Genomic DNA, 17,525 nt, shown 5'->3' on the forward strand with positions numbered 1-17,525 from the left:
GGACTCCTAATGGCATAAGGATTAGCATAAGGAATCATGGGAACGAAATTGACAAACTTGACTAGTGGCATTGGGGCGTGACTTGATGACCAAGCAGGACGAGACTTAAATCCACGAGCATAAGGGAGAAATCATGTTTCTTTCGATTAACCCAAGTGGAAATGCACAGGTTTCATTACTTTGGCCCTAGGATACTTAACAGTGCTATCAGCTAACTATATGCTCATCCTACTAGGTTTAGTCTCACCCAGCCCCAACTTGGTAAACAAAATATATGGCATTAAATTAATGCTAGCTCCTCAGGCAGCTAAAGTATTGCTAATTGTCAAATCACCAATCATACAAGGAACAGTAAAACTCCCTAGATCACGCTTTTTATCTAGCAATTTGTTCTGAAGTATAGTCAAACACTCCTCATTTAGGGTCACAATCGCCAAGTCCTCTGACTTCCTCTTATTGCTAAGGATCTCCTTTAAGAACTTCGCATATCTAGGCATCTGCAAAATAGCTTTAACAAAAAGTAAGTTAATTTGCAGTTGTTTAAACAAGTCCAGAAACTTATCGAACTACTGATCAACTTTTTCCTGCTTTAACCTGGCAGGATATGGGATCAGGGGCTGGTATTCCCTCAAAGGACTCTTCTCCTTGCCCTCTACCTTCTCTAGCTCCATCACCTTGCTATCTCCATTTTTCCTATTTGAATCTACCTGCACAACATCATCATCATCAAGAATAGGAATAGAACTAGATAGTTGCTTACCTGATCGCAAAGTGATAGCCTTCACGTGCTCTCTCGGCTTGGACTCCGTATTATTGGGCAAAGTCCCTAGCTGCGTCTCAGCCATCATCTTAGAAATCTGGCATATCTGATTCTCCAAGTTATGAATGGAGGCCTGTTGATTTCTAAGAGCTGCGTCCGTCTGCTGGAATTTGGTCTCTAAAGTGGACACAAACTTCATCATCAGCTCCTCTAAATTAGGCTTTTTCTCTTAAATCTGTGGAGACTGAGGTGGGAGAACAGATTGTTGCGGCTGTTGACGTAGTTGCTGAAACCATGGTGGCTCCTGGTTGTTGTTGTTCCTCCATCCAAAGTTCGCATGATTTCTCCATCCCAGATTATAAGTGTTGCTATAAAGGTTGTTCTACTGCATAGCCTGACTGCCCATATTGTCTACTTGCTCAAGGTTAGATGAAGAAGAAGCAAATATACCTCCCGACATATAGTTACTACTGAAATGCGGGCCACCATAAAACTCACAACCTGCTTGAGCTGCTTGGACAGGCATCTGGAGTTGATCAATTTTCTTGGATAATAACTCCACTTGAGCCGCCAAGGCTGTAGTGGCATCCAACCGGTGTATACTCCCTTGATGTCCTGTCCTGCTCCTAGTAGTGTGCCACTGGTAATTATTTGTGCCCATCTCCTCTATCAAGCTTTGGGCTTCCTCTGGTGTCTTGCTACTCAAAGAACCACATACAGCTGCATATACCATATGCTTTGTAGCCAAATTCAAACCGTTATAAAAAGTTTGTACCTATAACTAGATTGGGAGTCCATGGTGTCGGCAGCATCTAAGTAGGTCTTTGAATCTCTCCCAGGTTTCGTACATCGACTCATCATCAAACTCCATAAAAGAAGATGTATGATTTCTAAGTTTAGGATTTTTAGAGGGAGGAAAGTACTTAAACATAAATTTTTTCTGCCAAAGAGTCCCAAGTAGTGATAGTGTTTGGAGTTAGCGAATGTACTTACCGCTTTGCTCTATCCATCAAAGAAAATGGAAACAAGTGGAGACAAATTGCATCGTCTGCTGTCCCATTAATCTTGAAGGTATCATAAAACTCTAAGAAACTTGCTATATGCGCGTTAGGATCCTCATCTAGAAAGCCTCCGAACTGAACCGTATGCTACACCATTTGAATCACATTAGGCTTTATTTCAAAATTATTTGCAGCGATAGCCAGTCTCGTAATGCATGTTCGCATCCTCTCCAATGACGGTTTTGCAAAATCATACATCATCCGATTATTCTCATTGTTGTCGTTGGCGTCTGCCATCTCTATTCTAGTGTCTTCCGGTTCACTCTCGTCTACGGCTTTCCCAACTTAAATCTCTTCCTCCTTTATGTTTAACCACTTTCTCAACTATTTGAGGGATCGTTCTAGTTCTGGTAGAGGGTCTACTAGATCATGATTGGACCTCCTGAAATCAAAGAAAGTAATCAAATGAACAAGACTTGATTAGAATAAAGAAAAAGCGAAGTATAGGCTGCCGTAATTATAAAGGAATGGTAACAATTGGGATTCAACAAGGAATCACATTTTATAGTTACAATGCCACTGCCAATTCACTTTTCATTCACCGAACAACAATGTTTCTTATCTTAACTAGGTGCAAATAGAAATTGCATGAACTCCTTTTTTGGAATATATGCGGAACGATGGAGTTCCCAATGGTGCAAATCCTAAATTAGAAATAATTGGGAGTGCCTTGATTCTTCTCATTCCCTCTTTCCTCCAAAACATCCATCTGTGATTGATGCTAGCTAAACACGACTACAATTTACAGGCAAGTTTATCTATCGAATGTAATCTAGCTATGGCAAGTATCAATGTCGTATCCTACAGAAACTGAGAAGCTACTGCTACTATGCTATTCCTATTATCTAACTGTCAAAAGGTGGTGAAGATCATTAACTAAAAATGATTAAGAATGCAAATGAAAACTAAATTTTAACAAAGAGAATGAAAGTTTGAAAAGACAATGGGATGAGTTAACCCAATTGGGGATCCCTTTAGCTAGCCGACTTAAAAAGAATAATATATGAATTAATTGACTAAGAATTGTGATATGTGGATAATTTCTTAAATGAATTGGCCTCTCTCTCGAGTTAACCAATTCCCAATCCTAAAGAAAGTTGGAATCTCTTTCTAACATTTGATTTTAGAATAGCATTAATCTTTAAATTACTCGTAATAAAAATATCTAGTTCTTATTCCAGTAAGTTATTACACTTATCTCTAAGATGCAAATCACTTAATCACACAAGCAATTGTCCAAACTCAATTGAATTTCTCAATTACAAAGAAGTTCTCAAATTGATTCAACAATGAAGAAGAAATAATAGATGTTATTATACTTGAATGAAAACTACAATCTTAAATCAACAATTAAATCAATTAAGCATAAAACAAGCCTAACATAGCTAACGATCAACCCCAAATGGATGTGACAAGATTAGTTACACATGTTCATCATTAAACTAATACAAGAATCAAATACAAAGTAAACAAGAATTAAAAAGAATATGTACACCATTTTCTCAAATGGTGGACATGTTATCTCCTCTTGAATAACTTTGAATCTAATCTCTGTAGCTCAAGATCTCTTTTTTTTTCCTTTGAATTTTCAATCTAATCCTCAAGAATAGCTATCTGGATGATGTTGAAGTGGACTTCATCTCCATTTTCCTCTTCTTGATCGTTTGGAAGATTGCTCTCAAAGTCCATCTTGAATACCCCAAAGTTCTCTCCCTTCCAAATCCCCCTTTCCCTTTCTTTTTCTTTTTATTTTAGATTAGGTTTCGGGATCCAATACGGCTTGGATTTCGGCCCTGCTAACCAGCACGGCCTGGATCCATGCTGTGTTGGGCTAAAACTGTATATTTGGCTTCTTTCAGCATGACTTGGATTTGGGCCATGCTGCCCATCACGGGCATGCTCCTAGGTTGTGTTACTCTCAAGAACTGTATTGCAAATTGTTTCTTCTTGCCACGAGTAAGGAATTTCAGCATGCTCTTTGACCCTAACCGTGCTTCTTAGCATGGGCGTGTTGAATAATATAACGCGCCTGATTCATCAGTTTCTTCCCAATTTTGGTCTGATTTATCTATAACTTTGATGATGTACCTTGAAAAACACCTGAGACATGAAGAAAACTAGAAAATGGTGATTCTAATACAATAACATATAATTTGCCCTAAAAATAACTTAAAATTAAGCATGTAAACATATGTTATATCAAGGATATCGATGATCATTCAAAGAATGATATCCATACTCGATCATTCGGAGAATGATATTAATTCTTGATCAAAAGAAGGGAAAGATGTGAGTGATAACTCTATGCTTGCTAGCACAATTATTGATAAGTTTGCAAAGCTCTAAAAAGAATCCATAACTTAATTTCTCGCAAGGTAGAAAATTGAAATATTATGCTCACTAGCCCTAGGTATTTAGTTGTATGCAATTTTATAGTGCGAAAGCCCTCATTCCAAAAGAATAAGAAATTAGAAGCTAAATGTGAATAAATAAATAAAGAAAGATGAATAAACTAAAGTGAAATCAAGAAGTAGAGAGGACTTAACTACTCAGCAACTCTTATACTCCAAAATTTTATGAGCCAACTTAATGAAAACAAGGGATAATTTGTGTGGGTTTAGTCATCTTTCCAACATCTCTATGTTAAGAAGGTATAGGAGTGATCCTAGTCATATTTTACAAGCTCAACATTTAGAACTAAAGGATAATTTGTCTTATGAGGAAAGATCGATTGCCATTTAAGCTAAAAAAGTTAAAGAGTTAAGAAATAAGACTATTCCTTTAATGAAATTGTTATGGAAACATCATAGAAATGAGGAAGCAATTCAGGAGTGGGAGGAGGATATGAGAAACCAATACCCTAATCTGTTTAATTTCGAGGATGAAATTTCATAAGGTAGGGAAAATTGTCACACCTATACTCTAAGTATGTATTCATCCTTTTAGCATTGCATTTTCATATAGTATCTTAATTGAATTAAGGTAGTACTTAACTGTGTTTCATAATAAATAATAGTGGGACTTAATTGAAATGAAAGAAAGACGGTGGATTGAATTAGGATGAAAGAATAAAAGTTAGATGGTTCACAAATAATATAAATAATTCATTAAGGATCTAAGGGGATATTTTATAACTAATCTTATCCTAAACTATGTCTAGAATCATCCACTCTCTACTCCTAAGTCTCGATATACATATATGTTTACACACACATTTAACATAAGAAAAGAAAAGAGAGGAATTGAGAGAGTTTCTTCATTAAACAACCTGGTCTAATCTTTTTCCAAGAGGAATTTCAAGGTTTAGCACTTTGTTAGCTATAATCTTCATCTATAAAGGCTTTAAAGGTTATTTGGTAAGTATTATAAGAGTCTAGATTGATTTGAGTTAGGATTAGTGAGCTATATTCTTGGGTTGGATTCTTTTGATTTTTTCAACATTTGTATTTATTTCATATCTTAAGCTAGAAAACTACGAATTAGACGTGGCTTGATGCGTAGAAAACTTTAGAGATTCCTCTATGAATTTTAGTTTTACATTTGTGCTAGTTGTGTCTATATCTTTATAGAATCAGACCATACAATTTATTGCTCATTCTGTCAAGATAGCTTGAGCTCATCATGTTAAGTTGTGCTTAACTTCTTCTATTGTTATGTAATTGAAGTGAAACGTTTTCTACATATTTTAGATTTCAATTTCTAGAAGTATATAAAAGATAAGCCTCAAATACATCATATGTAATTCCCAATAATTTTTCAAAGTTGAGCCCAAAATCTACCCTATCATGGTTGTTGAGATAGGAATGTAAAGTTGAGTTTAAAAGCATAATTTGCATATCATTTGGGGGCTGCATGATAAGAGAGCATAGAGGAGTATTATTTCATTGAATTGTAAGTGAAATTTATGAATTAGGTATTGAGAAAGGCAAGAAAAGTGCAATTGCAACGTAGATATTTTGTTGAGCTAGTTGGGTATAACTAAAGGCCACTTTCGGTGAGTAGATATTAAGCCTTTGCAAAGTTGATCTCTTTGATTTCAAAACTAAATATTAAACTTGGATAAAAGAAAATTTAAAGTTTTTATTTTAAGCTTATTAAATTTCAGATTGGTACTTATTTCAAAATATATTCAATTGGTTTTACAAATTTGAAGTATAATTATCAAAAGTACGTTGTATGTGTTGCAATTTACATGTGATGATTTTTACAATTCAACAAAAAGAATATTTCAGCTTTTGATAATCGATATATAATGTTAATTAAAGATCTTGCCTTTTCCTTGATGATCACAAACATTGATAGCCTTAATTTTATAGATTACACATTACTTATATTTCACAATTATGGTGCAGTCTGATAAAGTTTCATTTTAATGTTAAAAAGAGCATTCGTACAATGCCTTTGAGCAAGTGAAAGTGTACTATGTTTTCAAGGAATGTCTCCTCACAATGATGTGTTTGAAATGTGCTGAGATTGATATATGCACATGTGATTTGTTTGTGGTTGTTAAAGCACATTAGACAACGAGGCACTTGATTGCAGGCCGGTGAAGGGAGAATGGCCGAACCATGATAATGTAGAGGAAGAGTTAGCCATCAAGTGCGCCTAGAGTGGGCTTTTGAATGATGGTTGATTGGTGATAATGGTTGTGAGGATGGTTAAAATATATGAGACTTTTTATACCATTTAAAGTATATGTCAATAATTACTATTGCTATTTTGTATGAGTGTTAGAATAGTTTCCGTAGTGGTGTTTTCTTACTTGACAAAGATTAATTGCATGAGGAATTTGATTCACAATGTATATATTTCGCATAATTATGTGGTTTTCTTCTCCTTACAGTTATTTAAATTATTTTCTGGTTGTATATATATTCACTGAGTAATTTTATACTCATTCTACTCTTTTCATAAATTTTATTCAAGAAGCAATGCTTGATAGTAGGTGTTTGAGCTAGTAAGTGTGATTAAAGGCGAGAGTAAGGTTGGCCAACATTTCTCGTCCGAGGAGTCATATACACACTCACTATAACTTGTAGATAAATATTCATCCTTGTTTCATACCATGGTGGTTATGTACATGTAAAAGGCTATGTTATAAAGTTAATGTTTAAAGGCAAACTTTGTATATTAACTTATTTAATAATGTTTAATAAAGGAATTTCTAGTTATAGTCCTTAAATTAAAACATCATATTAAAAAGTTATCTATTTTTCATAATTATGATTTCAAATATGTTATTACATATATATATTTAAGTACGTTATAATTCAACTAAACTAAAAAGCTTATTCTAAGTGTTTGGTTCTAAATTTCAATCTCGGGTTATTGTGAGATGAAGTGTGACAAATATACTGATTAGCCTGAATTATTTAGTTACATGCAGTTTTTATAATAGGAAAGCACTCTTTCCATAAGAATAAGAAACTAGAAACTAAATTTGAACAAATAAATAAAAAAGGATCAATAAACTAAAATCAAACCAAGAACTAGAAACGAGTTAACTAGTTTACAACTTTTGAAGTCCTAAATTTTATAAGCCAGCATAACGAAATAACGGAAAATTTGCTTGGGCCTGCCAAATAGCACTACGACCTAAATTACTTCATTATATACTTCCCGAACATCAAAACGCTTGAAATCCCGCTTGTATTATGCTTGGATTAATCGAAAATAATATGATTTCTCCCTTACGGATGTGGATTTACGTCTCGTTCTGCTTGATCATCAAGCTAAACCCCAATGCTACCTGTCAAGCTTGTTAATTGTGTTCCCATGATTTCTTATGCCAATTCTGGTGTCATCTAGAGTCCTAGATGAACAAGGAATGATGGAGATCCCAATGGTGCAAATCCTGAATGGGAATATTTCGGCGTGCCTCGATTCTCCTCATTCCCTCTTTCCTCATAAAGATTCATCTGCAATCATTTGGAGAATGATATCAATACTTGATTAACTAATTTTATTTCTTCGCATTCGTCAAAGTATTGGATCCGTATGATGTGAACCTTGGCAACTCGTGACAAGACCCAATATGCGAAATTGGAATAAGATCTCCAAGAAAGCTAAATCTGAGCTTTGATAACCTTAAAACTCATAGATAACTTGTATCTTGATTCTTGGTATAAGAAAGATTGTTAACGCCACACTCAAGAAAGGTAGAAGGTAAGTGATAAGTTGATGTTGAACACTACATTCAAGAAAGGTAGAAGGTAAGTATTAAGTCAATGTTGAACACTAAATACTTGAGGCAAGTGAGTATATTATTTTAGTTTTCTAACTTACAAAAAATCAAGTTATGGATTCTTTCAAGAACTCTGTAGACTTATCAAGGCTCGCGCTACTGAATCACGTCCTTCCTTTCTTTTGCATTCTCTGTCTACCTCTGTATTTATAGCAATTCTACTTGACCCTTATGCTTAGTCGTTTGGAAGAAAACAAAGAACTTATGATTTATATCCTTATCGGATATGAAATCCTACCTGCATTTTCTTTTTATTCGTTTCTTTGTATGCCCCTTCGTCTAGTATGATGGTTTGATTTTATTTTGGGAGCATAAACACGACTGTTGAGTCAAAACGCATGGAAGCGGCAATCATAGGCACCGGGTGGAGCTGGCTGGACGGATTATCTATTTATGAAAATACTCAATTAATAAGATATTCTTAATTTTTTTAGATCTAGACTCCTAGATTAGACTGCCTAAGAGATTTAGACTCGGAGATTCTATCGAAAATTCGGCAGAACCTCCTCTAAAATATGGACATTTATGCCCCGTTACTTCGAATATTCTGCAATTAATTAACGAGAGTTGGGCCATCAAAACTACATTATTTTTCTCAACTCCCCAACACACCACAGATCACAATTAATTATGGACAGTCCGATAATAATATTTATTTTGACAAACAACCCACATAAAATTTTCCGGCATTTAAACTAATCTAACCCAACCACATCTACAATAAAATAGAACAATAATTAATCATACCAATTAATTTATAATATTTATATCTAAGTCATAATTAACTAAATCTAATTATATTAAATTATCTATAATTGATAATTAATAGCAGCAATATTTTCTAAAATTATAAAATAATTTTTAAGGTCCTAATAAAATTATACTGAGCCAAAAATCCAAAATTCTGCCCGTCTGAAAAACACCAGGGTCCGAAAGCCGATATTGCCAACGGTGTCGGAATTCAAATCCGGCAGCGTAAGTGGGAGGCGGCGGAGGAAGGAAGGGAAAGAGGAAGGAAGGAGAAGGAGAAGAAGAAAAGGGAGGGAAGGAAAAAAGAAATATTTTTTAGTTCAATATTATTTAATTTAATTTAATTTTTATTTAATTAATTTTTTTATTATTATTATTAGGGTATTACAAGTTCTATTTTGATTCTTATGGTTACTTGTATGGAAAAGAAAAAAGAACTTTTGATTTCTTTCCTTATCGAATCTGAAATCCTACCTATGTTCTCATCTTATTCGTTTCTTTTGTTCCTCTTTGTCTACTATGATGCTTTAGTTTTATTTGGGGAGCATAAACATGACTTTTAAGTGAAAGCACGTGGAAACAACAATCTTAGGCACCGATTCAATGCATGGATGAATGCGAAGAAAGAATATCAGTTGATTGAGTATTGATGTCATTCTCTGTATGATTTCCAATGTATCTTTTGGAGGAATGAGGAAATGATGAGAATCGAGGTACGCCCAAATATTCCAATTTAGGATTTGCTCCATTGGGATCTCCATCATTCCTTGTTCCTCTAGGCACAAGGATTCCTGATGAAATAAGGATTGGCATAAGGAATCATGGGAACACAATTGACAAGTTAGACCGGTGGCTTAGCTTGATGATGAAGCAAGACGAGATGTAAATGCATGCTTGTAAGGGAGAAATCATGTTGTTTTCGAGTAATCCAAGTGATATCCTTGATATTATACATGTTTGCATGCTTGATTTTGAGTTGTTTTAAGTGCAAATTATGTGTTTTTGTATTAGAATCACCCAGTTTTAGTTTCCTTTGTGTCTTACGTGTTTTTCTAGGTACATCATCAAAGATAGAGAGAAATCGGATCAAAATCAGGAAGAAACGGACGAATCGGGCACGTTAGACTGTTCAACCGCTCTGCGAATAGGTCCGTGCTGAGAAGCACGGTTAGGGTCAAAGGGCGTGCTGAAATTCCTTACCCATGGCGAGAAGAAACAATTTTCAACATTGTTCCTAAGAGTAATACGGCCTAGGAGCATGCCCGTGCTGAGCAGCATGGCCCAAATCCAAGCCGTGCTAAAAGAAGGCCAGATGTATAATTTTAGACCAACACAACATGGATCCAGGCTGTGCTAGTCAGAACGGCCCAGGTCCAAGCTGTGTTGGATCCCAAAGCCTGATTTAAAAGAAAAGAGAAAGGGGATTCTAGAGGGAGAGAACTTTAGGGTATTCAAGACAGACTTTGAGAGTAACCTTCGAGACAATCAAAAAAAGGAGAACAGAGACGAATTCCACTTCAACATCATCCAGATAGCTGTTCTTAAGGATTGGATTGAAGATTCAAAGGAAAGAAGGAGGAGATCTTGAGCTGTAGAGATTGGATTCAGAGTTATTCAAGAGGGGATAGCATTTCCACCATTTGAGAAAAGAGTGTACATGTTCTTTTCGATTCTTATTTACCTTATATTTGATTCTTGTATTAGTTTAATTATGAACATATGTAACTAATCTTATTAAACCCATTTAGGGGTGATATTTAGCTATACTAGGCTCATTTTATGCTTAATTGATTTCGTTAATGATTTAAGATTGTAGTTTTATTCAAGCATAATAAAATCTATTGTTTCTTCTTCATTGTTGAATCAATTTGAGAATTCCTTTGTAATTGAAAAATTCAATTGAGTTTGGACAACTGCCTATGTGATTAAGTGATTTGCATCTTAGAGATAAGTGTAATAACTTACTGGAATAAGAACTAGATATTATTATTAGTGATAATTTAGAAATTAATGCTATTCTAAAATCAATTGTTAGAAAGAGATTCCAACTTTAGATCTTTAGGATTAGGAATTGGTTAACTTGAGAGAGAGGCCAACTCATTTAAGAAATTATCCACAGATCGTAATTCTTAATCAATCAATTCATAAATTATAATTTTTAAGCCAGCTAGCATAAGAGATCCCCAACTAGGTTAACTCCTCTCATTGTCTTTTTCAAACTTTCATTATCTTTGTTAAAATTTAGTTATCATTTGCATTCTCAATTATTTTTAGTTAATGATCTTCACCACCTTTTAATTGGTTAGATAATAGGAATAGCGTACTAGCAGTAGCTTCTCAGTTACCGTGGGATACGATATTGATACTTGCCATAGCTAGATTACATTCGATAGGTGCACTTGCCTGTAGATTATTAGTCGTGTTTAGCTCGCATCAAGTCTTTGGCACCGTTGTCGGGAAATTGTTTTGAGAAATAATGTGAATTGTGTGTTCTTGTTAATTTAGCCATTTATTCTTTGTTCTTTCTTTATTTTTGTTTGATATTATTCTCTTATTCATTTGTGTTGTTCGCTATTTGTTATTTCAAGTATTGTATGATCAGGAGGTCCAATCCTGATCTAGTAAACCCTCTACCAGAACTAGAGCGATCCCTCAGGCAGTTGAGGAAGCGGTTAAACATAGAGGAGGAAGAGATTCAGGTTGGAAAAAACGTAGACGAGAATGAATGGGAAGACACTAGAGTGGAGATGGAATACACCAACGACAACAATGAGAATAACGAGACGATTTATGATTTAATGAGACCATCGCTGGAGGGAACGTGAACTTGCATTACAAGACCTGCTGTCGCCGTCAATAATTTTGAAATAAAGCCTAATGTGATTCAGATGGTGCAACAAACGGTTCAGTTCAGAGGCTTGCTCGATAAGGATCCTAACATGCATATACCGAGTTTCTTGGAGATTTGTGATACCTTCAAGATTAATGGCACAACAGAAGATGCAATCATCTCCGCTTGTTTCGATTTTCTTTGAGGGATAGAGCAAAGCGGTGGCTACTGTAGCACCCCAACTCAAACATCCAATTGTATAGCAACATATATATAATTAACTTTATAAATATAATTTATTACTTAGTTATAATATACATTCATACAATTTAAGTGGCATAACATACTTAATATACATAAGGAATATTTATACATTAGTTTAATTCACACAAGTACCCAAAATGCCCCAATGCTTGAGATAACTCCTCTAGCCCACCTGATAATATTGAATGATGCAAAGAGAGCAATGCACAGCTAAGGCTATCTACAACTGCATTAACCTGGAAAAGATTGCTAAGGAATGAGCTAGCGACTCAATAAGCATTTAATTTACTAAACTGTAGTATTTTAGGCTAGACTTATCAAGTCTTTATCAAATACAGAAAATTATATCAATACTTAACTGATAATCACAAAATCAACCATATCTTCTATTCTCATAGACAAATAATTTCATCTCATATAATGCAAATAATCTCAAACTCAACCAAGTCAAATAATTCAATTCCACATTATTTCTATCAAATTAGGATCAGATGACTTATCCTCACATTTCCTTACATTTTCAAATTTCAGTGACCACTTGACAAGACTATCCGCTCGGCTTAGTCTTGCCATCTCACATACTCAGGTAGCTATCCGCCCGGCTCAGCTTTCCCGATCACACAATATCAATTTAAGAGTCATCAATCCTTAATCACAATCAATTCACTTCACAACACATCACAATCAATTCACTTTACAACAGGCCATAAACATAACCAATATCAACTCAGTCAACCAAGAGATTATCAAGTAATCAAATGTAGCAGTTCCTACTTAATATACACAAAGTTCAGTCTATTAAATACTTACAAAAAATTTATAGGATAACAAAGTAAATTCATTGTGACAGCTACAGTCGCTACCTCTACACACTATCAGTACTTGGGATTTTTGGGTAGAAAAATTTATGTTTAAGTACTTTCCTCCCTCTAAAACTATTAAACTTAGAAATGACATATCTTCTTTGTGCAGTTTGATGATGAGTCTATGTACGATACCTGGGAGAGATATAAGGACCTACTTAGATGCTACCCTCACCATAGAGTACCAATCTGGTTACAGGTACAAACTTTTTATACTGGTTTGAATTTGGCTACTAAGCAGATGGTAGATGCATCTACAAGTGGTTCTTTAAGCAACATGACACTAGAGCAAGCCCAAAGCTTAATAGAGAAGATGGCCACAAATAATTACTAGTGGTACACTATTAGGATCAGGACAGTAGGAGACTGTACCCTAGTTAGATGCCACTGCAGCCTTAGCGGCTCAAGTGGATTTGTTGTCTAATAAGATTGATTAGCTCCAACTGCCTGTCCAATCAGCTTAAATAGGCTGTGAGTTTTGTCTGGTCCGCATTGTAGTAGCAACTGTATAACAGGAGGTATGTTTAATTCCTCTTTTTCATCTAACCATAAACAGATGGACTATATGGGGAGTCAGTCTAGGCAGCAGAACAACCCGTCCAGCAACACCTACAATCCGGGATGGAGAAACCATCCGAGCTTGGGATGGAGGAACAATAACAACTAGGGGCCACTAGGATTTCAACAACTACATCAACAACCACAACAATCTGTTCTCCCACCTCAGTCTCCTCAGACTCAAGAGAAAAAGCCTAACTTAGAGAAGCTGATGATGAAGTTTGTGTCCACTTTAGAGACCAGATTCTAGTAGATGGATGCAGCCCTTAGAAATCAATACGCCTCCATTGAGAACTTGGAGAATCAGATTGGCTAGATTTCTAAGATGATGGCTGAGAGGCAGCCAGGGACTTTGCCTAGTAATATGGAGTCCAACCCAAGAGAGCACGTGAAGGCTATCACTTTGCGATCAGGTAAGCAACTATCTAGTTCTATTCCTACTCCTGATGATGATGATGTTGTGCAGGTAGATTCTGATAGGAAAGATGGAGATAGCAAGGCTATGGTGCACTTGCCTGTAGATTGTTAGTCGTGTTTAGCGAACCATCAAGTTTTTGGCACTGTTGCCGGGGACTTTAGTTTGAGAAATATTATGAACTGTGTGTTCTTATTAATTTAGCCATTTATTCTTTATTGTTTATTTGTTTTTTGTTTGATTTTATTCTTTTATTCATTTGTGTTGTTGGTTATTTGTTGTTTCAGGTAGTGTATGACTAGGAGGTCCAATCCTGATCTAGTAGACCTTCTACCAGAACCAGAGCAATCGAACATAGAGGAGGAAGACAGTTAGGTTGGGAAATTTATAGACGAGAGTAAACCAGAAGACACTACAGTAGAGATGGTAGATGCCAATGACAACATGAGAATAACCAGGCAATGTATGATTTTGCAAAACCATCACAGGAGGGGACACGAACATGCATTTCGAGACTGGCGGTTGCTGTCAATAATTTTGAAATAAAGCCTAATGTGATTCAGATGGTGCAGCAAACAGTTCAATTTGGAGGCTTGCCAGATAAGGATCCTAACGCACATATAGCGAGTTTCTTAGAGATTTATGATACCTTCAAGACTAATGGGACAACAAATGATGCAATTCATCTCTACTTGTTTCCATTTTCTTTGAGGGATAGAGCAAAGCAGTGACTACAGTCACTGCCTCCAAACAATATCACTACTTGTGATTCTTTGGCAGAGAAATTTCTCTTTAAGTACTTTCCTCCCTCTAAAACTGCTAAACTTAGAAATGACATATCTTCTTTTATGTAGTTTGAAGATGAGTCAATGTATGACACTTGGGAAGGTACAAAGACCTACTGCGATGATGCCCACACCATGGACTACTAATCTCACAGGTACAAACTTTTTATAATGGTTTGAATTTGGCTACTAAGCAGATGGTAGACATAGTTGCAGGTGGTTCTTTGAGCAGCAAGACACCAAAGCAAGGCAAAAGCTTGATAGAGGAGATAGCCACAAATAATTACTTGTGGCACACTACTAGGAGCAGGACGGGACGTCAAGAGAGTGTACACTATGTGGATGCCACTACAGCCTTGGGGCCTCAAGTAGAGTTATTATCTAAGAAAATTGATCTACTCCAGATGCATGTCCAAGCAGCTCAAGCAAGTTGTGAGTTTTGTGGTGGCCCACATTTTAGTAGTAATTGTATATTGGGAGGTATGTTTGCTTCTTCTTCATCTAACCATGAACAAGTGGACTATATGGGGAGTCAGCTTGGGCAGCAGAACAACCCGTATAGTAACACTTATAATCCGGGATGGAGAATCATCTGAACTTAGGATGGAGAAAAAACAATAACCAGGGGCTACCAGGGTTTTAGCGACAACATCAGCAGCTGTAATAATATGTTCTCCCATCTCAATCTCCTCAGACTCAAGAGAAAAAGCCTAACTTAGAAGAGTTGATGATGAAGTTTGTGTCCACTTCAAAGACCAGGTTCCAGTAGACGGATGCGGTTCTTAGAAATCAATTTAGAACTTGAAGAATCAGATAGGTAAGGTTTCTAAGATGTTGACTGAGAGGTAGCTAGGGACTTTGCCTAGCAATGCAGAGTCCAACCCGAGAGAGCACGTGAAGGCTATCACTTTATGATCAGGTAAGTAACTATCTATTTCTATTCCTATTCCTATTCCTAATGATGATGATGTTGTGTAGGTAGATTTAGATAAGAAAGATGGAGATAACAAGACAATGGAGCAAGAGAAGGTAGAGGGCAAGAAGAAGAGTCCTTTGAGGGAATACCAGTCGCCGATCCCATATCCTGCCAAGTTGAAGTAGGAGAAAGTCGATCAGTAGTTCGACAAGTTTCTTGACTTGTTTAAACAACTGCAAATTAACTTGCCTTTTATTGAAGTGATTTTGCAGATGCCTAAGTATGTAAAGTTCTTAAAGGAGATTCTTAGCAACAAGAGGAAGTTAGAGGACTTGGCGATCGTGACCCTAAATAAGGAGTGTCCGGCTATACTTCAAGAATAAATTGCCATAGAGTTTATTTACCAAGTTGGGCCTGGGTGAGACTAAACCCACTAGGATGAGCATATAGTTAGTTAATAGGACTATTAAGGATCCTAGGGGTTTTGTAGAGGATGTACTTGTTAAGGTTGAAAATTTTATATTTCCTATTGACTTTGTGATCATGGACATGGACAGCGACAGTAATGTACCTCTGATTCTAGGTCGACCTTTGCTTGCAACGTCTAGGGCTATTATAGATGTTTATGATGGAAAGCTTGAACTTAGGGTAGGGGATGAAACTGTCACTTTTGATTTGAATAGTTCTGTGAGACAGTCCTTAGATCATGATGATACTATGTTTTCTATTGATGTATTGATGATGTTCTTGATACACAGTTGCAGGAGATATTGCTTGATGATCCTTTACAAGTTGCGTTGCAGGCAGAGGATGAGCATGAGCTATCCAATGAGAGTGTGTTGGAGTAGCTTGTATTTTTGTTAGCTAATGAACCAAGTAAGAATACTGATAAGTTTGTTGAGATTGACACGGTAAGTGTGCAGAAATTGAGGCCATCACTTGAGGAACCACCAGTCCTTAAGTTGTAAGAGCTCTCATAGCATCTCAACTATGCATATCTGGATGAGGACAATAGGTTGCCTATCATTCTAGTAGCGGACTTGACACCCGAGGAGGGAGATGACTTTAGCCTCTTTTAGGAAGTACTAGAAGGTGTTTGCTTGGATAATTGTTAAGATTCTTGGGATTAGTCCTAGCTATTACTCGCACAAGATCCTTATGGAGGACAGTTATAAGCTAGTGGTGCAACCACAGCGCAGACTGAAGTCGAACATGAAGGAAGTAGTTAAAAAGGAGGTAATTAAACTTCTTAATGCCTGTCTGCCAATAGTCATGTTTTATGTTGTGTGGCGGAGTTGGGAAAAATAATGTAGTGTGGTGGCTCGACTCCTATTAAATAAATTTTTGGATTATTTAAAGTGTTTTCTGGCAGGTCCTGGACCCGTAAGACGGGGGATAGACGTCCCTATTTAAGGGAGGTTCTGCCCGATTTTCGGTAGACTTTACTCGAGTCAAAATTTTTTACACAGTTAGTCCTAGGAGTCTAAGCCTAAGTTTAATTGTCAAATATCTTACTTTTTTCTGATTTAATTGTCCTTGTGATTAGATAAATCTTTCAGTTCGTCTCGCTTTATTCGAGGCATCAGAGTAGAGCTAGGAGGTCGTCAGAACTGTGAGTTAAAGTCATATATCTGTTTACATATGTCATGCTGAGATTTTTTGAAATAATTTTGATTATATGATTTAATATTTTAATTATTTATTTAATCAGTATTTATATATGTCTCATTTTCTGCATTATGATTTTATTGATTGCGAGTTGACTTGGGATGGGGCGAGAGTAGAACATGCCACTTGATGGATTGCATCAGGACCGCGTGCGCACCGATAAGAATTTGAGACAGATAGTAAAAATGGTAAATTTAAAAATGTAAATTTAGGACTTACCCTGGTCGAGCATTGCTCTCTAGGCTGAGTAGAGTGAGTTTGCCGGAGTAAAGGTCCTTGGTTGAGCATTGCTCTTTGGGCGCCAGCTTATTTAGAAACCTAAGTGACCAGACTAGACTTAAGGACCCTGGTCAAGCTTCACTCTCTAGGCGCCAGTCTTATTAGAGTAAGAGAGTCGAAAGGCTAAGACTG

General features: G+C 36.2%; 1 protein-coding gene and 3 non-coding genes across 4 annotated transcripts; 1 reads left to right on the plus strand and 3 right to left on the minus strand.

The window, feature by feature from the left end:
• Nucleotides 1–299: 299 nt before the first annotated feature.
• LOC125369886 lies at nt 300–959 on the minus strand. The gene is made up of 2 exons (XM_048373191.1): nt 579–959; nt 300–497 (listed from the first exon to the last, which is right to left on the minus strand). The coding sequence occupies exons 1-2, from the start codon at nt 957–959 to the stop codon at nt 300–302; spliced, it is 579 nt and encodes a 192-aa protein (XP_048229148.1).
• Nucleotides 960–1,551: 592 nt separating this feature from the next.
• Nucleotides 1,552–1,658, plus strand: LOC112536331. Its single transcript, XR_003080372.1, has one exon. It is a non-coding gene; the product is annotated as a small nucleolar RNA R71 (small nucleolar RNA).
• An 11,191-nt stretch (nt 1,659–12,849) lies between these two features.
• Nucleotides 12,850–12,955, minus strand: LOC112536330. The gene has a single exon (XR_003080371.2). It is a non-coding gene; the product is annotated as a small nucleolar RNA R71 (small nucleolar RNA).
• A 1,611-nt stretch (nt 12,956–14,566) lies between these two features.
• Nucleotides 14,567–14,672, minus strand: LOC112536332. The gene has a single exon (XR_003080373.1). It is a non-coding gene; the product is annotated as a small nucleolar RNA R71 (small nucleolar RNA).
• Between the last annotated feature and the right edge of the window lie 2,853 nt (nt 14,673–17,525).

This window comes from Ricinus communis, chromosome 1 (genome assembly GCF_019578655.1).
Source record: "Ricinus communis isolate WT05 ecotype wild-type chromosome 1, ASM1957865v1, whole genome shotgun sequence".
NCBI lineage: Eukaryota > Viridiplantae > Streptophyta > Magnoliopsida > Malpighiales > Euphorbiaceae > Ricinus > Ricinus communis.

What these genes read in the sequence shown, in the direction of transcription:
- LOC125369886 (XM_048373191.1), bottom strand. Translation starts at nt 959, where the DNA reads ATGAAGTTTGTGTCCACTTTAGAGACCAAATTCCAGCAGACGGACGCA. An exon ending in CCAGGTTAAAGCAGGAAAAA is followed by an intron (nt 498 to 578) that starts GTTGATCAGTAG and finishes GCTATTTTGCAG; the next exon opens with ATGCCTAGATATGCGAAGTT.